The 25,254-nt window shown below is 47.1% G+C and overlaps 1 protein-coding gene across 1 annotated transcript in view; it reads left to right on the top strand.

Moving 5' to 3' along the window:
- Positions 1 to 25,254, top strand: part of LOC144891944 (protein sidekick-2-like) — a 206,098-nt gene that overhangs the window by 158,628 nt on the left and 22,216 nt on the right. The window contains exons 6-10 of the mRNA XM_078777056.1: positions 6,613 to 6,853; positions 6,973 to 7,088; positions 18,374 to 18,563; positions 19,493 to 19,591; positions 22,115 to 22,309. Coding sequence (XP_078633182.1) covers positions 6,613 to 6,853; positions 6,973 to 7,088; positions 18,374 to 18,563; positions 19,493 to 19,591; positions 22,115 to 22,309 — 841 coding nt within the window. The remainder of the gene's footprint in view (positions 1 to 6,612; positions 6,854 to 6,972; positions 7,089 to 18,373; positions 18,564 to 19,492; positions 19,592 to 22,114; positions 22,310 to 25,254) is intronic.

The raw sequence follows: 25,254 nt of genomic DNA, 5'->3' as shown, positions 1-25,254 counted from the left end.
GTGTGCATGGTGCGAAGGTGTGGATGGGGGAAGAGTGGACCCCTTTCACGAGTACCCGGGGCGGGTAGTGTAAGTGTTAGGTAGAGGGAATAGGTAAATTGTGGTTGGATATTGGCATTTGTGGTGCGGTTGCAGAATGGTGTTGTGGATGGGTGCATTAGTGTTGTGGAAATGGCTGGGCGTGTAGCCTGTTAGTGTGTGTAGTTGGTTGGGCACTCCACCACTGTGAGGATGTCGGCCAGGTGAGGCCGCAGGTGGGCCCTGGGAGCCGGTAGTTGTGAGTGGGTGCCTGAGGATCCCGGGTGTGGATCGGGCAGCCCAGTGCCAGAGAGGGCACCGAGTGGGGAGAGCGCCAGAGGGCCTTCCCCAGGTAGTTAGGTTAGGGTAAGGAGCAGGTAAGCTCGGAGGCAACTGCAGTGGTGGGGGTGTGCAGGTGGGTAGACCCGCTGGGAGAGGTACACGTCGCGGCCCAGAAATTGTGCGAGGGCACCGGGAGATGAATCGGGGGAGTGAGACCTCAAATTGAAAAGCACCACAGTTTGGTCAATGGGCATTGGTTTTTAGAACCCATAGTGTAAGAGGGCCAATGGTTTGGCAGGAGAAAGACCCCGGGTAAGGTAAAGTTGTTAAAGTCATTTAGGAAATAGTTAGGATTGATGAACCTGTCGCACCATACGCAGCCACTTACCTGTGGTGATGATGATGACTCCACACCTGTGTTTTCTTTGTTTTGTGTTGCAGGAAGTAAGGATTGCTGTGAGGATTTGTGAGACGCATCACGACGTGGATGAGACATTGGGGTGATTCCATCTCTCCCTCCCTAGGAGGGACTGATGATGAATTGGTGACAGCAAATTATGATGTTGAGTTGGAGATGGCAAATTTTGATGAGAGTTGAAAATGGCAAATTTGATTGGTTAGGAGGGAGAGAAGACGAATTTGGTTTATGGGAGGAACGGGGAAGACAGTAGGGACGTTTGTTGATTTGTAAAGTAGATGTTTATGGGTAGTGTTGTGTTTTGTGGATACAGTAAGGGGTAAGGGAGGGGCAATGTAGGTTACCTGGTGGGGGGGAGCGTACGGTAGGAACGTACCTGTCTCACCTGGTTCCCATGTGCCCCCAGTGTGCATTACCTTACATTGCGTGCACTTTTGCGCCCTTACCACCTTAGTCACTTGTCTTTTCTTTTGTCTCCCACCTCCGAGGATCTGGCTTTGGGGCAGAGAGAGAGGAGAGAGAGGTGCTGGCTCCGCAGTTGTGGGCCTGCACTTTCGCTGCTTGCTGCCTGGATCGATACACCAAATGGACCGCAGTTCTTTTGCGGCCAAGCACCACCCGTGGATGGACCTATGGGTCAACGTGGCACCTATGCCATACAGGTGAACCACTTATAGTTGGCCCCCTGACGGCCACAATAAAGAAATGGACGCGGTTGGCGCCTTTCTTTATTTTTGAAAGAAGTAAGAAGGCCAAGTGCACCACACGAAGAGCAAGAGACACCTGCAGGGTTAGGGGTTGTTGTTTTTATTTTAATGAACAATGGTGACTGCACCGGATGGTGCTGACTGTGTGATGGGGTGGTGCTTTTGGTGCTTGGAAGGGGTGCTCTGCACATTATTAAAGGCCGTAAGGCCACAGAGCACTCGTGGGTTGGTGTATCGATGCTGGCATGCGTGCTCTCTCTATGCATAACATCTGCATGTGTTCCTCCAAAAACAGGTCCTGGATCGTAGTGTAAATATCAGCGTAGTCTTGTAAATAATGCTCCCTACCGGCTGTATGTTTAGTTTGCGAATTCTTTCCACGATTCGGTTATCCTGTGGGTGTGTTTCTGTGAGGAGAAGGGTGCAACGTCGCAGGGGGACATATTTACTCATTTGTGAATATCTGTAAAACTGTCGCACTCAGGGTAGAGTTAATAGTAGAGGGAACTACATCTGAGTGCCACACTAACATAGGTAAAAATTTATCGGGTCGGGACGCCCCGAGGGTAGAGAAGGGTGCAATGTTGCGGATATGGCATTTGGCCTCCATATCCGCTTGTAAATATTCCCCTATTTCCCCAATACTCCCCAACTATCCCCAATCCCCCATTCCCTAGTCCCATTGCCTGTAAATAACACTCTGTAGAACCGACCTTCCCCCTTTTCCCCCATTAAATGTCGTGCCCAGGTCCACCGCATCTCACGTAGACAACTTTCGGACATCTTGCTAGTTATTCTTAGTCTATGTCAGTTAAGGACTCGTTTCCATTAATTCTGACTCTTCGTTGCACCAGAATGTGATTGTATGGCACCAGTAGTGAGTTTAGGACCTCCCAATACCTCCCCCCAACCTCATCTCCGCATCCTCCCATCATCTCATGGAACAACAACAACTACAACCAAACCGGGGGTGGCGCGGCCGCGGTGCGGGGAGTGGGCGTCCTCACTCCGGCTCGGTTAGCCGCCATGGCCCATGTGCTCCAGGTTATGGGGTTACCACGAAGGGGCTGGCTGTCAGCTCCTCGTCAAGGGCGGAGCCCGGTAACCCCCCCCGCACCCAATGAGAAGCAACGGGCCGATTCCATCTGGGGCGGAGCTAACGAGCCGAGGGCGTGTCACTCCCCGCCGGATATACGCAGCCACTTCCCGGACGTGACGTGAGATGCGCCTCAGCCACGAGGAAGAACCAGTCGCGACCTCCGAGCGCTGTGACACCTCCCTGCATCTACTGGACCGTACTGTATCCTGTCCCTGAGCCAAGAGTGTACCTTGAGCCATCGACTACCTGCCTTCCTTGCCATCAATCCCCGTGTGAGTCAGTTTTGTCCCGTTTATCTGTCGTCTGTCGGGGTTACTATTAAGACCGTAATTAAGTGCCTATCTTTCTATGCTGTCTCTCTCATCCCTGTAATCTAAACGTTCCGAACTAATATACCCTCCTCCGGAGGCCTTGAGAACTGTACCCCTGGTGTCGTGTCATTTAACCTAGCCGTTGTGTCCTTTCCTTCATTGATCTAGCGTAGCGCGACTCGGCCAACGTTCGAGTATAATCGGGTAACTTGTGCGAACACGGCGGCCATTCCGCTCGGCCCATCATAACATCTAAGTCGTGTCCGTAACAATATGTATATTTATGTGTGTGTGGGTTTACGTGTGGATGTGTGTGTGTGTGTGTGTGTGTGTGTGTGTGTGTGTGTGTGTGTGTGTGTGTGTGTGTATATTTATGTACGTGTGTGTGTCTGTGTGTGTGTATGTATATACATGTGTGTGTGGGTTTACGTGTGTGTGTGTGTGTGTGTGTGTGTGTGTGTGTGTATGTGTGGATGTGTGTGTGTGTGTGTGTGTGTGTGTGTGTGTGTGTGTGTGTGTGTGTGTGTGTGTGTGTGTGTTTATGTATATGTGTGTGTATGTGTATATATGTGTGTGTGGCTGTGCATGCACATGCATTCACATATTATCAGAAGTAAATACATTGTGTTGATTCCATCATTTGTGGATCTGATAAATTGCCAGTAACCATTTTGTAAAACTGAATGTGCAGAAACTAAATGAAGATGTCCAAATGTCACACACGTCCATGCCCGTGGGATTCCCACGGGTGACCCCACTAGTAGATACAGTATATATAACGATGCAAAGATGAACTGATTAGATTTCTGCATCAAGAGGTCAACAGTAAAAGGTCATAGTCTGTAATAGGTTTCCGTTAATGTGACAACTTAAGAACAGCTGAAGGGACCTACTGTAAGTCAAACCTGGTACCAGTATGTATAATGATGTAAAGATAAACGTATTCAGTTATGGGGTAAAGAAGTCAAAGGTCAGAGGTCCCATTAGGTAAAATGTGTGTTACTGCGCTAACTTGTGAACCAGTGATGGGATACTGAGCAAACTAGGTACAGATATGTTTAACGATGCAAAGATGAACTGATTCGATTTCTGCATCAAGAGGTCAACGTCAAAGGTCAGATACTATAATAGGTTTCCGTTACCTGTGCAGGTACTGCATGTATAATGATGTAATATTGTGGGCGGAGGGATATCGATCGATGTCGCGATGTCGAAGAGTGCCCTTCTCGTCAATTTAAAAGTTTATTTGCTTTCGAAAATCCTTCGAGAGTCATTTGAAAGGGAAGACATTTCCTTGGGGAACATAATGAACTCGTTCGTTGTATCTCAGCCTTTGGGGAACTATATCAAAAACAAATTAAGGAATCGTAAAACAACCAAAATTCCTCTTACGCCTGCACTAAAACGAATAATCTGTGAAGGTGCAAACACTGTGAGTAGCTAACTTTGGTTGAGGTGCTTTGATTCTCACTCCCAACTCAATTTACACCTCACTCTGAGTTTCGCAAAGGAGGAATTGATTCTTTGTTTTATACACAAACTCCTTCACTTATACGGAACCAATAAGCACGCACCACAACTGTGATTGCCATTTGCCGATGGATCCTTGTACATGACTATACCAACATGATGTGTCTGCCACACACCATCCTCTCTGACTGTGGTCCTCCTCAAACAGATGTGGAGAGGCTGTCAGGAATAATGCAATTAAAAGAAGGACAAACCTCAACCTCAACAAAGGAAACATGAGGAAGCCCTTTGAATAATCTGCACTTTGCTGGAGGTTTTGTCCTTCTTTTCATTTTTGTTTGTTGTTTATCGTGAAGACTTTGCCAACGGAAAAGTGGAACAGTTTTTCATTCTACCAAAAAGGCAGTGTTCATATCTTGACAATGTCATTCCCTCCAAATGAACTCTGAATTGCCCCATTCGTTGCCCTGGAATGGCTCCATTAAGATAGGGGGTGAGGGTGGGGGCATATGTCTCATTTGTGCAAAAAAAAAGTTTTTTCACTTCTCCCAAACTTCTCCCAAACTTCTCCCAAACTTCTCATATGCCATATATGTGCCACTCAAGCTTACTCCTCTGTCCTCTCAAACTTCTTTATTTCCCTCCCCTACCCTCCCTGCCTCACCATCCTCACCCCTCCCATCCTCCCACACACCACTTTCCACCATTCTCTTATTTTCCTCATTCGGCCTTCTTCTTTTGCACATACACATTAATTATATGGCTGCCAGTTGAAATTGAAATTGTCGGGGTTGGTTGCTGGACGTTTATTGGCAGCTTCTTGCTAATTATTGTACGAAATTTTTACATTCCATCCATTCAATAACAAATCTAAATTTTCAACGATATGTATATATATATATATATATATATATACAGTATATATGTTGGAGTCGTTGAACCTGTCTCAAAAACATGTTTAGTGACGACTTATGTTCTTATAACATTATGTTATAAATGAAAATTGATCTTTCGGTAATGATTGCATGTTCGCAATCAGGTTTTATTTATTGTACACCGTTCAGGTTTCATTGTACACCGCTACTTTCCTATTCCATCTCCAGGCGCTGCATGACGTCATCGCCGGGCACCAAAGGGTGAGGGGGCCCGGTGATGACGCGTGCGTGAAAGGGAGTACTCGGTTTTCACTCCAGTTTTTCTTTCTTGTTTTCTTTGTTTGTTTGTTTTCTTGGTTGTCCGAGCAATATCTCAGCCATCCTTTGAACTAGGAAGCTGAAAGTTTGGCACAATATTGAGCAAGTGTTTTGGCAAAAACAGTATTTTTTTATTTTTTCATGAATCAATTAATTGATTTATTACTTCATTATTGTCGATTAATTAAGAACTTATTTATTTCCTTTCTCATCTGGGCAATATCTCAGGCACTTTTTGAGCTAGGAAGCTGATATTTGGACATGACAATGACCAAGTGATTTGGCTGTAATATATATTTTTGATTTGTTGATTAATCAATTAATCGATTAATTATTTATTCATTGATCAATTAATTATTTAACTTTTTTGATGATTTAATCATTTAATTAACTTGGAAAGTTACAGATTCGGATGAAACACTGGTGGGTTAGGTATGCTACTCGCTAATTGATTAAGAAATTAATTATTTTATGATTATTATTTATTTATTTTAATTGTGCAATTATCCATTCATTTCATTGTACATCTCTCCCTCCCAATACCGGCTCCATGTGCTGCACGGCGGCATCGCATCACCGAAGCTGCCCCGGAAATGCCACACGCTAGAGGATGTTATTTATTTATTTATTTGGCATGGGGGCGGTGTACTTTGAATGAGAGCCCTTTATAGACAGAGTTTGGCCAACTCAGTAATAGGCGCCATGTTGTAGCCCTACGTTAAGTGCACGCGCACGTGCGTTCAAGCGTGCATGCATCGAGTTACATATTAAGTCTATGCGTGAATGCAACTTTCTGCTATTAGAGACGGGTTTATTTTTATGTTCCCGAGTTTTATTCATTGTTTAGTCACGTTAGGGCTTTAACATGGCGCCTGTTGTCACGTGATCACTAAAAACTGAAACCTAGTTGGCCAAACTCTGTGTATAAAGTGCTCTGCTTTGAATGTAACTGTACTTGTTACTTTATCTTTTTGCTTTTCCAAGTTCATGACTTGGTGGGCACTTTTGATTGTCATCTTTCCTCCTGTTGGGTATTTTATTTCCTTCCAATAGGATATGTTTCTTAAGTTTGTATTGTAACTGCCTATGCAACCATGTTCCCTCATCTTACCAGCCCTTAGCTGTGGAGGATTACCAGGCCATTCCTGAGTCGGTGGGTTATCGTGTGCGTTGTAAGCATAAGGAGTTTCCCACCAGTCTGCCTTTGGATGCAACTACAGATGACGGAGGGGAGCGAGAGGCCTCCCTTGAGGGCCTCCATCCATTTTCGACGTATATGATCCAGGTGCAGGCCTTCAATGCAAATGGGCCTGGTCCTTGGACTGAGGTAGTTGAAGCAAAAACCAGCGAGGCAGGTGAGGAATGAAATATGCTCACCCGTTTGTTGCTTTGAAAGGCGCGATATAGCTTTTTAACGCAAAATATGGCTCCACAAGTCACGCTGCTCGATTTAAATTTTGTTATTCATTCACAGCTCCTTCCGCCGGACCCATGGACGTGTATGCAAATGCAACGAGCCCCTCAGCTATCCTCGTGGGATGGGGCATGGTTCCAAAGCAGGATCACAATGGCCAGATCCTTGGCTTTAAGGTCAGTCTTGCTCTCTCTCCTTCTTTCATTTTTTGATCTCTCCAAATTTATTATCTTTTTTTGGTTGCTCCACTCTGATATGTTGATGATTTGAGATCATTAGTCGGTGATTTATGCATTATCTCCGCCATCCCCATTTTAGTCATCATGGGGCGCTCCTTGAAAAATGATCACTTATCTGCTAATATTTATTTTCTAATATCTCCCCATTTTAGTCATCATAACTTATCTTTCTTTTCTTTAATGAAAAGCATTTATTTTTTATTTTATAACCACTGAAGTGAGACTGTCATCTCACATTAAATGTAACATGCTCTTGTGTGTTGTATAAATCCGATTCTGATTTGCTGATGAGCTGGTTCGTCCATAAATTGGCCTTGCCTCCGAGGACCAATCAAGATCATTAATCATCATCATACTGAAATATGCAATTTGGTGTCTGTCTGACCGCGATACATTTGGTCGTTACTTATCCAATCTCAACCAAACTTGATAGGAGGATTAAGGGTCACATGATGGGGGTTGTAGCGACTTAATTTGCCTTCCTCCCCAAAGTGGTTGGCCGCCTTGGGCAAAATCCGTGTTAAGGTGTATATCCACGTTAAGATAGCCTATTGTGGCGTTTTTCCAAGGCCACTTCTAATAACAAAAATAATAACAAAACTAATGATAATAGCAAAATATTAATGTTATTATGAAACAAAATTAATACAAATAATATCCCAGCTTTCCAAGCGGGTTTTCCTCCTTGAACAAACGCCGCGTTAACGTTTATAAATAGCTTATCTTGGTGTTCCGTGGGGCACCCCAAAATATAATAAAACACAAACACGTATGATTACCTTTTAAAACAGTCGCTACTGCTGTTTAACATGAAACTGAAAGAGAGGAAACCCGGGGTGTGTTCAGTTACCAACCAGCAGCAATCTAGCGCTTGCCAAGCCAACCGTTCGTTATCAATGGATTGAAATGCTTTCGCCACTTGTCGAGCGCTCTCCAATAAATTTGGTAACACCCCAGACGTTCTTGAGCCCCGGACCTAGATCTACTGTAATCTATATACCCAAGAGGATAATAACATGACCCCTCCTGCCACTTCTGGACTAGTTAAATGATGTACTAGCATTAAATAATGTAATAATGTACTAGTGGGTGTACTAGTTGAATGAATACACATATTGGAAATGTAAATAATGTGCTTATTCCAGGAAATAAGCAGAACATGATGTTATATGAGCAGGAAAGAAAGGCAGGAAAGTGAAGGGAAAGAAGTGATTTTTGGAGTTTAAAAATGTGGAAAAAGTGATTTTAAATGAGTATTTGCATCTACGCTGAATCGGAGGGAACGACACCAAAAGCCCTGAATGTCTTTCATGAGAGAATAAGATGGCCATTTTCATGACTATTTGGTCAACATACAGAGGGAGTTGGAAAGCAAATAGTAAGTTTGCAGGTAATAAACCTCCAGGTGCTGTTGGCTTACACTCAGGAACTAATGAAAGACTTAGTTCAGTGTTAGCAGATATATTTTATTATGAGGTTAGGAGAGTTACCATAGGATGAGAAGGGATTAAATAACCGTACTTGTATTTAAGGGAGGATAAAGGGAAGTGGGACTAGTTTAGAGACCAGTAAGTATGATTTTGAGAGTTTGAGCAATATTTGAAACTGTAATTGGATACTGAGGAAGGGAAAATCTAGAAATGTTTTTATATTGTCGGGGATCATCAGCACGAGGTCACAACATGTACGTATTGCTTTAAATTATGTATTTGATTTTATAAGAGAGAACATGGAGAGGAAGGTGATGCGGTAAATTTGATATGTTTAGATTTTCATAAATCTTTCAATAAGATTCCACAAAAGAGAACGCTGGCGAGTGAAGGTAAATTAAATCGGTTTGTATTCTGGATATAAATCAGCTCAAGATTCGGAAACAGCCAACATCATAAACCAGAATGGAAGGAAGCAACTCACCATATATCAGGATGAAAATAAGTAACTCACTTTACACCAGGATGGAAGTAAGTAACTCACTATACACCAGGATGGAAGTAAGTTACTAACTATACACCAGGATGGAAGTAAGTAACTCACTGTACACCAGGATGGAAGTAAGTTACTAACTACACACCAGGATGGAAGTAAGTAGCTCAGCATATATCAGGATGAAAATAAGTAACTCACTTTACACCAGGATGGAAGTAAGTAACTCACTATACACCAGGATGGAAGTAAGTTACTGTGGCGGACACAAAAGCCCACTGGCGTGGTGACATCATTCTGCGCACCAAGTGGGTGGTGGCCACGCCCGAGGGGTAGGCGTGGCCTCATGATATACACCGGGCGCGCAGCCCGGCGCGCGCCAGTGTTACAGTGAGTTCCTGAAATAAAGACGCTTATAAGTTACCGCTTGTCCGCTTCCTCCTTGCTCGCAAGCAGCGCGCGTAACGCCGCGCTTTACTGGTGACCCCCTTGACGTTGGATCTGCCGGAGCGATCCTTCCACACGCGACGCCATTGCCATGGCCAACTTCATCAAACTTCCCGAATTTTGGGAGGCTCAGACCGAAGTCTGGTTCGTCCAGGCCGAAGCCCAATTTCAGCTTCGGCGCCTCACCGGCGATGACACGCGCTATTGCCACGTCGTCGCCTCCCTCGGGCCCGGCACGGCCGCTCGAGTTGTGTCCGTCCTTCGCCACCCACCGGACGGCCACAAGTACGAGGCACTCAAGCGGCTACTCCTAGCCACGTTCGGCCTCACGGACGACGCACGGGCCGACCGCCTCCTGGATCTCCCCGAGCTCGGTGACACGCGCCCGTCGGTCTGAATGGACCATATGCTGTCACTGTTGGGCGACGAAGCCCCCGGTTCTCTATTCCGGGCGCTTTTCCGTCGCCAACTTCCAGCGCAGGTTCGCCTCGCGTTGGCCAGGACCGGGCTAACGGAACCCCGAGCATTGGCAGCCGAGGCGGACAAGTACTTCGCCGCTTCGGACACGCGGGCGAGAGTCGGCGTGGCCGTCACGGCCCTCGTGGCTGATGCTGCTGATGCTGCTGATCCACAGCATCAGCTTATACAGCATACGCAGCATGCTGATACGCACCTCGTGACCGCCGCCATTCACCCGCCTCCTCGCCGGCTTCCCGGCCCTCACACGGCCCACCTTCTCGGCGGGGGCCGTCAAGCACGGGATGGCCCATCACATCCCCACCGTCGGGCCACCGGTCTACGCCCGGGCACGCCGCCTCAAGCCGACGAAGCTGGCGGTGGCAAAAGCAGCGTTCGCTACCCTGGAGCGACTCGGCATCGTTCGTCGCTCAGAGAGCGCTTGGGCGTCGCCGCTGCACATCGTGCCGAAGCCCGGCGGGGGATGGCGACCGTGCGGGGACTATCGCCGTCTCAATGACGCCACGACTCCCGACCGCTACCCCGTCCCCCACATTCAGGACTTTTCCGCCCGTTTGGCGGGCATGTCCTTCTTCTCGAAGGTGGACCTCATACGCGGCTACCATCAGGTCCCCGTCAGGCCGGAGGACGTCCCGAAGACGGCGGTCATCACGCCATTCGGACTCTTCGAGTTCCTGCGCATGCCCTTCGGTCTGAAGAATGCGGCTCAGGCATTCCAGCGACTGATGGACAGCGTCCTGCGTGACTTGTATTTTGTCTACGTCTACCTGGACGATATCCTCGTCGCCAGTGCGTCCCGCAAAGAGCACCTACGCCACCTCCGCACGCTCTTCGAACGCCTGGGCCAGCATGGCCTGATTGTGAACCCCGCAAAGTGCCGGTTCGGCGCCACCATAATCGATTTTCTGGGGCACCGTGTCACCAGGCACGGAGCCGTCCCCCTGCCGGCCAAGGTGGAGGCGGTGAAGGGGTTTCCGCGCCCCCGCACGATCAGAGGGCTGCAGGAGTTCCTGGGCATGGTGAACTTTTACCATCGGTTCCTGCCCCGTATCACCCAGCTCCTGCGCCCCTGCACGAAGCTCTCCGAGGTAAGCCGGGCAAAGGCGACGTTACCTGGACCGAGCAGATGGACATGGCGTTCACGGGTGCGAAGCTCGCCTTGGCTAACGCCACCATGCTCGCGCACCCGGCGCCCGATGCACCGATCGCCCTCACCACCGATGCCTCGGACTACGCGGTGGGCGCGGTGCACGAGCAATGGGTGCGTGGAGCTTGGCAACCGCTGGCGTTCTTTAGCCGGCAGCTTCGCCCGCCCGAACGCCGTTACAGTACCTTCGACCGCGAGTTGCTCGGGCTTCACTTGGCGGTCAGGCACTTCCGCCATCTGCTCGAGGGCCGTGCGTTCACTGCCTTCGTCGACCACAAGCCGCTGATCTTCGCGATGGGCAAGGTCACCGAGCCGTGGTCGGCCCGGCAGCAGCGTCACCTCTCGGCCGTGTCCGAGTACACGACGGACATCCAGCACGTCGCGGGGAAGGACAACCCGGTGGCGGATTGCCTTTCCCGGGCCGTCGCCCACGCAGTCCACCTCGGCATCGACTATGCCCGGATGGCAGCAGACCAGGCCGCTGACCCCGACGTCCAGGCCTTGCGGACCGCCGTCACGGGCCTCCGCGTCACCGAGGTGGCGTTCGACGGCGCGGGCGCGGCCCTCTTGTGCGACGTCTCCCTCGGGCGTCCTCGCCCCATCGTGCCCGCGGGCTGGCAGCGCCAGGTGTTTGACGCCATCCACGGCCTGTCCCACCCGGGCGCGAGGGCCTCCCAAAGGCTGATCGCCGACAAGTTCGTCTGGCATGGCCTCCGGAAGGCCGTCCGCGGCTGGGCCAGGACGTGCCTCGCGTGCCAGCGCGCCAAGGTGCACCGGCACACCCAGGCCCCGTTGGCCCCGGTCACGGTGCCAGAACGCCGGTTTGACCACGTCCACGTGGACCTGGTGGGACCTCTGCCCCCCTCGCGGGGTTTCACCTACGTCCTCACCATGGTGGACCGCACCACCCGGTGGCCGGAGGCCGTGCCCTTGGCGTCGACAACGGCGGCCGATGTCGCGCAGGCTTTCATCGCCACCTGGGTCGCCCGGTTCGGCGCCCCCTCAGACATCTCGTCCGACCGCGGCCCCCAGTTCACCTCGGAGCTCTGGGGGGCGGTCGCGCAGGGGCTCGGGGTCCGGCTGCACCGAACCACGGCCTACCACCCCCAGGCTAACGGCCTGTGTGAGCGATTTCACCGCTCATTGAAGGCCGCGCTCCGGGCCACCCTCCGCGACGGCGGCTGGGTCGACAGGCTCCCCTGGGTCCTGCTGGGCCTCCGGACGGCGCCCAAGGAGGACCTGCGCGCATCCGCGGCGGAGTTGGTCTTCGGGCAACCGCTGCGGGTGCCGGGCGAGTTCCTCCCCGACTCCACGGCACCATGGTCCGCGGCACAGCAGCGCTCCGCTCTGCAAGAGACCGCCCAGAGGTTCGCCCCGGTGCCAACGGCATGCCACGGGCACCCACCGACGCACGTCGCCCCGAAGCTTCGCACGGCAGAGTACGTCTTCGTCCGCCACGATGCCCACCGGACACCACTGCGGCCCCCGTACGACGGGCCTTTCCGCGTGCTGGAGACCGGGGCGAAGCACTTCACCCTGGACATCGGCGGTACTCCTGACCGCGTTTCGGTAGACCGCCTCAAGCCGGCCCACCTCGACGTGGACCATCCACCGCCAGTGGCCCGACCCCCACGTCGGGGCCGCCCCCCTGCGGGCGGACCCCCGGCACCGCCCAGCCCCGCCGCCACGCCGCCCCCCGGTCCTGCACCCATCCCAGGGGCAGCCAGGGGCATCCCACCTGGCATCCCTGCACCCCGGACGCCGCCGATCGCCAGGGGGCGCTTCGGCCGGGTCATTCGTCTGCCCCGCAAACTGGCCCTCCAGGTGCGCGGGAATTCTGGGGGGGCGCGTGTGGCGGACACAAAAGCCCACTGGCGTGGTGACATCATTCTGCGCACCAAGTGGGCGGTGGCCACGCCCGAGGGGTAGGCGTGGCCTCATGATATACACCGGGCGCGCAGCCCGGAGCGCGCCAGTGTTACAGTGAGCTCCTGAAATGAAGACGCTTATAAGTTACCGCTTGTCCGCTTCCTCCTTGCTCGCAAGCAGCGCGCGTAACGCCGCTCTGGGGGGCGGTCGCGCAGGGGCTCGCGACCGCCCCCCATGGAAGTAAGTTACTAACCACACACCAGGATGGAAGTAAGTTGCTCACCATATATCAGGATGAAAATAAGTTACTCACTTTACACCAGGATGGAAGTAAGTAACTCACTATACACCAGGATGGAAGTAAGTTACTAACTATACACCAGGATGGAAGTAAGTAACTCACTGTACACCAGGATGGAAGTAAGTTACTAACTACACACCAGGATGGAAGTAAGTAGCTCACCATATATCAGGATGAAAATAAGTAACTCACTTTACACCAGGATGGAAGTAAGTAACTCACTATACACCAGGATGGAAGTAAGTAACTAACTATACACCAGAATGGAAGGAAGCAACTCACCATATATCAGGATGAAAATAAGTAACTCACTTTACACCAGAATGGAAGTAAGTAACTCACTATACACCAGGATGGAATTAAGTACTAACTATACACTAGGATGGAAGTAAGTTACTGACTATACACCAGGATGCAAGTAAGTAACTCACTATACATCAGGATGGAAGTAAGTTACTATCTATACACTAGGATGGAAGTAAGTTACTGACTATACACCAGGATGGAAGTAAGTAACTCACTATACATCAGGATGGAAGTAAGTTACTAACTATACACGAAGATGGAAGTAAATAACTCACTATACACCAGGATGGAGGTAAGTAACTCACTATACACCAGGATGGAAGTAAGTAACTCACTATACATCAGGATGGAAGTAAGTTACGAACTATACACGAAGATGGAAGTAAGTAACTCACTATACATCAGGATGGAAGTAAGTTAATAACTATACACTAGGATGGAAGTAAGTAACTCACTATACATCAGGATGGAAGTAAGTTACTGACTATACACGAGGATGGAAGTAAGTAACTCGCTATACATCAGGATGGAAGTAAGTTACTAACTATACACTAGGATGGAAGTAAGTTACTAACTATACACTAGGATGGAAGTAAGTAACTCACTATACATCAGGATGGAAGTAAGTAACTCAATATACACCAGGATGGAAGTAAGTAACTCACTATACATCAGGATGGAAGTAAGTAACTCACTATACACCAGGATGGAAGTAAGTAACTCACTATACATCAGGATGGAATTAAGTAACTCACTATACACCAGGATGGAAGTAAGTAACTCAATATACACCAGGATGGAAGTAAGTAACTCAATATACACCAGGATGGAAGTAAGTAACTCAATATACACCAGGATGGAAGTAAGTAACTCACCATATATCAGGATGGAAATAAGTAACTCAATATACACCAGGATGGAAGTAAGTAACTCACTATACATCAGGATGGAAGTAAGTAACTCAATATACACCAGGATGGAAGTAAGTAACTCACTATACATCAGGATGGAAGTAAGTAACTCACTATACACCAGGATGGAAGTAAGTAACTCACCATATATCAGGATGGAAATAAGTAACACTATACACCAGGATGGAAGAAAGTAACTCACTATACACCAGGATGGAAGTAAGTTACTAACTATACACTAGGATGGAAGTAAATTACTAACTCGACACGAGGATGGAAGTAAGTAACTCACTATACACCAGGATGGAAGTAAGTAACTCATTATACACTGGGATGGAAGTAAGTAACTCACTATACACTGGGATGGAAGTAAGTGACTCATTAAGTCATTATACACCAGGATGGAAGTAAGTAACTCACTATACACCAGGATGAAGTAAGTAACTCACGATACACCGGGATTGAAGTAAGTTACTAACTACACACCAAGATGGAAGTAAGTAACTCACTATACACCGGGATGGAAGTAAGTAACTCACTATACACCAGGATGGAAGTAAGTAACTCACTATACACCAGGATGAAGTAAGTAACTCACGATACACCGGGATTGAAGTAAGTTACTAACTACACACCAAGATTGAAGTAAGTAACTCACTATACACCGGGATGGAAGTAAGTAACTCACTATACACCAGGATGAAGTAAGTAACTCACTATACACCGGGATTGAAGTAAGTTACTAACTATACACCAGGATGAAAATAAGTAACTCACTTTACACCAGGATGGAAGTAAGTAACTCACTATACACCAGGATGGAAGTAAGTTACTAACTATACACCAGGATGGAAGTAAGTAACTCACTGTACACCAGGATGGAAGTAAGTTACTAACTACACACCAGGATGGAAGTAAGTAGCTCACCATATATCAGGATGAAAATAAGTAACTCACTTTACACCAGGATGGAAGTAAGTAACTCACTATACACCAGGATGGAAGTAAGTAACTCACTATGCATCAGAATGAAAGTAAGTAACTCTCTATACACCAGGATGAAGTAAGTAACTCACTATACACCAGGATTGAAGTAAGTTACTAACTACACACCGGGATTGAAGTAAATTACTAACTATACACTAGGATGGAAGTAAGTAGCTCACTATACATCAGGATGGAAGTAAGTAACTAACTATACACTAGGATGGAAGTAGGTAGCTCACTATACATCAGGATGGAAGTAGGTAACTCATTATACATCAGGATCGAAGTAACTTACTAACCATGCAAAGGATTGTAAGCCCAGCCATAGACTAGGCATGGTAACCTGTCCAGGATTGTAACCCCAGCCATATAAACTACCCATGGTGACCCATCCAGGATTGTAAACCCAGCCATATAAACTACCCATGGTGACCCATCCAGGATTGTAAACCCACCCATAGAAACTACCCATGGTGACCCATCCAGGATTGTAAACCCAGCCATAGAAACTACCCATGGTGACCCATCCAGGATTGTAAACCCAGCCATAGAAACTACCCAGGGTGACCCATCCAGGATTGTAACTCTGGCCATATAAACTACCCATGGTGACCCATCCAGGATTGTAACCCAGCCATATAAACTACCCATGGTGACCCATCCAGGATTGTAAACCCAGCCATATAAACGACCCATGGTGACCCATCCAGGATTGTAACCCAGCCATATAAACTACCCATGGTGACCCATCCAGGATTGTAAACCCAGCCATAGAAACTACCCATGGTGACCCATCCAGGATTGTAACCCAGCCATATAAACTACCCATGGTGACCCATCCAGGATTGTAAACCCAGCCATATAAACTACCCATGGTGACCCATCCAGGATTGTAAACCCAGCCATATAAACTACCCATGGTGACCCATCCAGGATTGTAAACCCAGCCATAGAAACTACCCATGGTGACCCATCCAGGATTGTAAACCCAGCCATAGAAACTACCCATGGTGACCCATCCAGGATTGTAACTCCGGCCATAGAAACTACCCATGGTGACCCATCCAGGATTGTAAACCCAGCCATATAAACTACCCATGGTGACCCATCCAGGATTGTAAACCCAGCCATAGAAACTACCCATGGTGACCCATCCAGGATTGTAACCCAGCCATATAAACTACCCATGGTGACCCATCCAGGATTGTAAACCCAGCCATATAAACTACCCATGATGACCCATCCAGGATTGTAATTCCGGCCATATAAACTAGCCATGGTGACCCATCCAGGATTGTAACCCCAGCCATATAAACTAGCCATGGTGACCCATCCAGGATTGTAATTCCGGCCATAGAAACTAGAAATGTTGATCCATCCAGGATTGTAACCCCAGCCATATAAACTACCCATGGTGACCCATCCTGGATTGTAAACCCAGCCATAGAAACTACCCAAGGTGACCCATCCAGGATTGTAACCCCAGCCATATAAACTACCCATGGTGACCCATCCAGGATTGTAACTCCGGCCATAGAAACTACCCATGGTGACCCATCCAGGATTGTAACTCCGGTCATAGAAACTACCCATGGTGACCCATCCAGGATTGTAACTCCAGCCATATAAACTACCCATGGTGACCCATCCAGGATTGCAGCTCCGGCCATATAAACTACCCATGGTGACCCATGCAGGATTGTAACTCCGGCCATAGAAACTACCCATGGTGACCCATCCAGGATTGTAAACCCAGCCATAGAAACTACCCATGGTGACCCATCCCGGATTGTAAACCTAGCCATAGAAACTACCCATGGTGACCCATCCAGGATTGTAAACCCAGCCATATAAACTACCCATGGTGACCCATCCAGGATTGTAGCTCCGGCCATAGAAACTACCCATGGTGACCCATCCAGGATTGTAACTCTGGCCATAGAAACTACCCATGGTGACCCATCCAGGATTGTAACCCCAGCCATATAAACTACCCATGGTGACCCATCCAGGATTGTAGCTCCGGTCATATAAACTACCCATGGTGACCCATCCAGGATTGTAACCCAGCCATATAAACTACCCATGGTGACCCATCCAGGATTGTAACCCCAGCCATAGAAAGTACCCATGGTGACTTATCCGGGATTGTAAACCCAGCCAGAGAAACTACCCATGGTGACCCACCCAGGATTGTAAACCCAGCCATAGAAACTACCCATGGTGACCCATCCAGGATTGTAACCCAGCCATATAAACTACCCATGGTGACCCATCCAGGATTGTAACTCCGGCTATAGAAACTACCCATGGTGCCCCATCCAGGATTGTAAACCCAGCCATAGAAACTACCCATGGTGACCCGCCCAGGATTGTAAACCCAGCCATAGAAACTACCCATGGTGACCCATCCAGGATTGTAAACCAGCCATATAAACTACCCATGGTGACCCATCCAGGATTGTAAACCCAGCCATAGAAACTACCCATGGTGACCCATCCAGGATTGTAAACCCAGCCATAAAAACTACCCATGGTGACCTATCCAGGATTGTAAACCCAGCCATAGAAACTACCCATGGTGACCCGCCCAGGATTGTAACCCCAGCCATATAAACCAGCCATGGTGACCCATCCAGGATTGTAAACCCAGCCATATAAACTACCCATGGTGACCCGCCCAGGATTGTAACCCCAGCCATATAAACTGTTTCAGCAGCACCGACGATTTATATCGATTTTAGACGATGGTTCATGATCTGATCAGATGTCTGTGGCTTTTCATGTTTTGTGTTCATCAATAATTTTGAAAAGTCAATTGGGATTTTTTTTTTTCATTTTCATTGCACCGCAGGTCTTGTACCAAGCAGTTGGGACAAACCTCCCACCTTCGCTACAAAAAGTACGTGGTGCAGCAGCCGGCTGTGTTCTACTTACAGGTCTGCGTGTCTTCACGGAGTACACGGTCCAAGTGCAGGCATTCAATCGTGCCGGAGATGGAGCAGCAACCTCATCCACTGCACTTATCCGCACACACGATGATGGTGGGCTACCTGTCACATTTCCATGGCTATCTTGCTTGCGGTGCTAAATTTCCTGTCCCATCTTCATCTCCCATCTTCATCTCAGAGCTTCATCTCATATCTTCATCTACTATCTTCATTTCCCATCTTCATCTCCCATATTCATCTCCCATCTTCATCTCCTATATTTATCTCCAATATTCATCTCCCATCTTCATTTCGCATCTTCATCTCCCATCTTCATCTCCCATCTTCATCTCCCATCTTCATCTCCCATCTTCATCTCCCATCTTCATCTCCCATCTTCATCTCCCATCTTCATCTCCCATATTCATCTCCCATATTCATCTCCCATATTCATCTCCCATATTCATCTCCCATCTTCATCTCCCATATTCATCTCCTATATTCATCTCCCATCTTCATCTCCCATCTTCATCTCCCATATTCATCTCCCATATTCATCTCCCATATTCATCTCCCAAATTCATCTCCCATATTCATCTCCCATATTCATCTCCCATATTCATCTCCCATCTTCATCTCCCATCTTCATCTCCCATCTTCATCTCCCATCTTCATCTCCCATCTTCATTTCGCATCTTCATCTCCCATCTTCATCTCCCATATTCATCTCCCAAATTCATCTCCCATATTCATCTCCCATATTCATCTCCCATATTCATCTCCCATATTCATCTCCCAAATTCATCTCCCATATTCATCTCCCATCTTCATCTCCCATCTTCATCTCCCATATTCATCTCCCATCTTCATCTCCCATCTTCATCTCCCATCTTCATCTCCCATATTCATCTCCCATCATCTCATCGTTGCCTCGGATCTTGTCCCATTGTTCATTTTATTTCTTGGTTCCATCTTCTTATCTGTTTCATTTTAGATCTCTGCCTATCTCTAAATGTCTCAAGAAACGTCTATTTTCCACACAGTGCCAGGACCCCCAACAATGATCTTCTTTCCGGAGGTACACCCAACGTCCGTGTTGATGACCTGGCAGCCACCTGAGAACCCTAATGGCGTCGTTTTAGGTATGCAATCATAGTTTAGCGCAACTCTGAATAAGTGTAACACATCTATAACACTTTTAGGAACCATGAAATATATATATATTTTAATTCAACTCATGTTTTTTGAACATCTTGGCCCTTACTCATGAACCTCAATTCATTTTCACACGAAGGAAGTATGTCATCTTTTGGAGGAGACATTAAACTAGCAGTTCCTTTCGCACTCACTTCTGGATGTAAAAGACCCAGCAGTATATTTTTTGGAAAGGGAAGACGTGTGTGACATGTCCGGGCCGAATTCTAAATGATTAGTGCCTTGACCGCTATTTCATTCAGATTATTCTTGGTTTTTACGACTGTGATACCTCGTAGCCCCTGAAGCCCCTAAATGGTGAGAGCGATGTTCTCGCAAGATATCTGATATTGTTACATTTTGTGGAGACAGGTGGTACACAGTTGTTCAACACACTCAACAGAATAAACATTGGATTCCTTAAATTTGCTTTCTTGCGAATTAAATTTTGCTTTGCTAAATTAAATTTGCTAAATTTTGCGAATTAAAATTAAATTTGCTTTCTTTCTAAAATTCCTTAAATTTTTAATTCTTAAATTTGCCTTAAATTTGCGTCCCAGCTTCTTGCTTTCTGATAGTGTTGCTTCTTGAAGATATTGCATGCACATTTTGAAAAACAATGGCATTATGAGAGACAAACATAGAAATTGGCTTTAGCACCTGAACCTCTCAAGCTAAGTTTTTGTGCAACATTTAAGGCCGAATTTACGAAAGGCGTTTAATAATTAGACGCGTGTGGAAGGTGAGGGCCTGTTTACCTCCGCCATCAAAGGTGGATGGAGGTTATGTTTTCACCATTGTCTGTCTGTTTGTCTGGTTTTTTTTTTGGGAACAGGATATCTCAAAAGGTTGTGGACGGATTCGGACGAAACTTAGTGGCGTGGTTAGGTGTGTGACAAGGTTGAACTGATTCAGTTTTGGTGAAGATTCGAATCTGGATCCACATCCGAGAATTTTTTTAATTGAGTCTTCACCATTGAGTAATGGGGCTAAAACCGATATATAGCACGGTATCTCAAAAAGTTATGGACGAATTCGGATGAAACCTGGTGGGAAAGTTGGCTTTGTGACATGGAAAAATTGATTCGATTTTGGTGAATATCCGAATACGGATCCAGATATGATAATTTTTACCTTCGCAAAAGCGGAAGGTTATGTTTTGATCGCTGTGTATTTATTTGTATGTCTGTGTGTGTGTGTGTGTGTATGTTATTCGCATAACTCAAAAAGTATTCAACCGAATTGCATGAAATTTGGTGGGATGATTGGTTATTATACGGGACACATTTGATTAGATTTTGGGAGCAATCGGGTCAAAGGTCAAGGTCAAGGTCACGAAAAGGTCAAAATCGTATTTTTACCATAGCGCGGTCAATTTTTATCCAATTGGCATGCAACTAATGCCAAAATGTTCAGAATTCAATGCCCGATCTTGTGATATACGACATGACCCAGTGAAGACATTACCCTTGTTAGCGGTTGGGGGTCAAAGGTCAGGGGGGTCACGACCTTGCAAAATGTGCGTTTTTTGTCATAACTCGGTCAATTCTTATCCGATTTGCATGAAATCAGCACCAAACTGTTCACTGTTCTGTTCCCTACACTCCCATGCCAAGTACAAAACAGTAGCTGCGGCGAAGGTATGCGCTCTACCGAGTGCCCGTTCTAGTTAAATTATTTAAGTGATTCGTCCACATTGAGTAATAGGGCCAAAAATGATATTTGGCATGATATTTCAAAAACGTTGTGGATGACTTATGACTAAACTTGAGGGATGGCTTGGGTAAGTGACAAGAACGACCCGAATAGATTTTGGTTCAGGTCCGGATTCAGATCCGACCTAGTGGGATACAAAACATAAACTGTTCAGCCTGGAGGAGGTATGCTCTCTATCGAGTGTCGTTCTAGTTAAGGGTGGGTCTACAGCCTTGAAGCAAGCATTGCATCGCTTATAATTGGTAGTTTACATGGGACGTTAGCTTGAATTAGCTCAAGAGGAGGCAGAGGAGGATAGGAAGAGGGCAGTTCGCCGACCTGCATTGAGAATCTTCGATGATAGATGCAATCCTCTGGAGAAGTATGACAATATCAAATTTGTCTGGACTTACACTCTCAAAGTAATAATTTTTTTGGCTGCTCAATACAGTGCAAGATGACCTGGATCAACCTACGATGAGGAGCAATGTGATGAATCCCTTCCAACAATTGTCCGTGGTGCTTTGATTCTATACAAGTGCATCATTTCAATTGGATGTTGGAGATATGGGTGGTGTTTCACAGGCTAATTGGCTGTTTAATCTCCCTTCGTAAATTCCTATTTAGACGGGTGATTAGCAGTGCACGTGCACCGATGGTTTTGTCTGCGTTTAAGGGTTGCAGTGTTTGTTAGCAAGCGCCTTTCGTAAATTCGGCCCCCAGTATTATTCACCTTGATCATGCTTGTCATTAAAAATAATAATTCTCACATACAGCCTACAGGGTTTCATTCTGGCTCGACGTGTCCAGCCACCGCGCATTTTCTGTAGTCCAACTGGGAGCTGACACTCGTCGATTCACAACCTCGGACCTCGTTCCTGAATCCATATATCGGTTCCGCATGGTTGCCAGGACTGATGTGGGCTGGGGAGAGCCAGCAGAGGTGGTGGTAGTTACCACAGAGAGTCGAGGTAAGCTTTGATGTGATGCAACTTTAATTGCTTAACACTTCCCTTAAAACTTGTTTGTGTGCGTGTGTACATTTGCCTCCTTTCCACTCTCTTATCCACAGTATTTAGGTCACAACCCCAATTTGACGTGACTCACACATGTTATATTTGGTCACATCTTGGTTATTGATCTTTATCACATATAAGCAGCAGCTCTAATAGATGTGTGCATAATTATAATTAATTAAAGAAGGATAAACCAAAGAGAGCATGGCTACATTCTCATGACAGCTTGCATGGGGAAGGGATACTGTATTGATATCAGTCATAATGTGGACAAGCCATATGGGGCTGCCATTTTGTTGTTGTGATTTTTTCATTATTATTGCCAGATTTAATAAAGAAATGAGAGTTCTAGTGCGGAACATGGTGTCTTGTTGCTCTATGATCGCCACATGGTGTCTGAAGTTTTGAAGACACGATGTGAAATAAGGTCGAAATACTCGGAAATGGATATGTTTAAGCCACCACCGACTTTTTCCTTTACTACGTGCAATGTGATGGAGAACTGGAGCAGCAAGAACTGGAGCATATCACATACTGCAGAACTGGAGCATATCGCCCTGCCGCGAAGCTCGTCAAAATGTCTGCAAAAGCCGAAACGCAAGTCCCACTCCTCCTACACTGTGTTGGCATTGAAGTGCAGGATATTCACAATAACCTTGCATTTTATGACAATTGGGAACATATACTTCAAAAGTTCTGCACATGCTGTGAGCCCCAGAAGGACGAGGTTTTTGAATGATACATGTTCTGGCAATGCGGTCAGTGTGACAGGAAGACAATCGATCAGTGGGCCATTGATTTGATAAGCCTGTTGTACAACTGTGAATATGGCAACCAGAGAGAGAAGAATCTCAGGGATAGAATTGCGTTTGGAGTGGCGGATGAACAAGTGAAGGAGACTCTTGAGAGAAGCCATCCTTACCCTTTAAGATAGTTGTTCTTGATAGTTGTTTGTTATGTGGCAGAGGCTAGTAAAACTCAGCTTCAAGCAATGTTAAATAGTCAGCAGCACATACAGGTACGTGCTGTGTATTATTGGCACAAGGCTAAGGGAAAGAGAGGTGTAAGCAGAAAGCAGCCAAAGAAGGGAGCCAGTGACAGAGGACCTAGTGATGTCAGCCATACCTATAAGCGAGGGTGTAACTGCGGTATGTAAGACCTTCCACATAGCTTCCCAGCATGTGGCCAGCTATGTCATGCCTGCAACAAGCCAAATAACTTTCAGGGACACAGTCGTTCAAAGAAGAGAGCAAAAACAAAGGGGATAGTCCATGTGGTTGCACAGGATTCAGCAGGTGACAATGACAGAGATCTGCGTTCATAGGAAGTGCAACAGACTCAACTCCAGTGAGTCAGGTGCAACCGCACTCAAAGCGCAAGTGCAATAGACTCACCCATCACTGCTTACAGGAGTAGGATGCCTACCGGTGGGCGCTCTATCCAAATCTGAGAGGATACTATACCAGTCAGTCAGGCACCAATCAAAACCTGTACAATTTCCTCACTGGGAGAAGCTCCGAGCATAACTCGACAAACAAGAGCAACAAGGATTTATGGAGGTCAGAGAGTAAACTCTCTTGTCATACCAGAGAAGGCAAACGGCCAAATCAGATTATGCATACGCCCCAAAGACCTGAATAAGGCGAATCAAGGAGAGCAATTCCAGCTGCAAACCAAGGATGAGATCTTGAGTCAGCTCACAGGAGCACGTTTCCTTGCAACGATAGACGCTGCGGCTTCATTCCATCAGGTCAAATTATATGAGTGCTCATCCAAATTGACAACATTCAATACACTGTGGGCGATATCGTTATATCGTATGCCTATGACAATCTTGTCTGCTGCAGAAGTGTTTCACAAGAAACTTGACCAATTACTGGAGGAATTACCAGGCTGTCGAGTGTTCATGGATTATTTGATTGTATGGGGGTGCACAGTAAACAAACATTATACACGGTTGGAGGCAGTAACCGATCGCCTAGTAGAGGTAGGACTTCCCCTCCACCTGGACAAGTGCCATTTCTGACAGACAGAGATCACGGACTAATGAGATTACATATTGGCACAGAAAGTGCAGCCAGATCCAGCTAGAGTGGAGACAATCACCAGGATGCCTACACTCACTGACAGTGACACATTGAGAATAGCGCTCAGGTTGGTGACATATGTTGGAGGTGCGCAAGAACCCAATGACCACTCTGACAAAAATACAGACTTCCTTGGCTGAAATGGGAAAACCTGCCGAAAGAACAACGGTTTCCGCAGCACTTCACAAATTTAGGCTTTATGGCAGAGTGGCCAGGCGGAAGCCACTCCTGAGAAAAAGGCACATGACAGCATGCCATGAGTTTGTAAAAAGGCACGTGCAAGACTGAGAGCATGAGGCAAAATATTCTGTGGTCTGATGAGATGAAAATTTAACTCTTTGGCTTGAATGTAAAGTGCTACATCTGATGGAAATTGGGCACAGCTCATCACCCATCTAACACCATCCCTACCCTGAAGCATGGTGGTGGCAGCATCATGCTATGGGGATGCTTTTCAGTGGCAGGGGCTGGGAGACATGTCATGACAGAGGGAACAATGAATGGAGCCAAATACAGGCAAATCCTTGAGGAGAACCTGCTTCCGAGTGCAAAAGACCTAGACTGGCGAAGATTTACTTTCCAATAGGAGAATGACCCAAAGCATACAGCCAAAGCAACACAGGAATGACTTCAGAACAAGAAAGTGAAAGTCCTTGAAAGTCCCAGCCAAAGCCCAGACTTTAATCCCATTAATAATCTGTGGGAAGACATGAAGATATCTGTTCACCAACACTCCCCATCCAACTTGACAGAGCTTGAGAAAATCTGTAAGGAAGAATGGGCCCAAATCCAGATGTGCAAAACTGATATAGA

This window comes from Myxine glutinosa, chromosome 5 (genome assembly GCF_964187855.1).
Source record: "Myxine glutinosa chromosome 5, kmMyxGlut1.1, whole genome shotgun sequence".
NCBI classification, from domain to species: domain Eukaryota; kingdom Metazoa; phylum Chordata; class Myxini; order Myxiniformes; family Myxinidae; genus Myxine; species Myxine glutinosa.
Note: the sequence above shows the minus strand (reverse complement) of the source record. Positions and strands in the feature narration are given on the sequence as shown.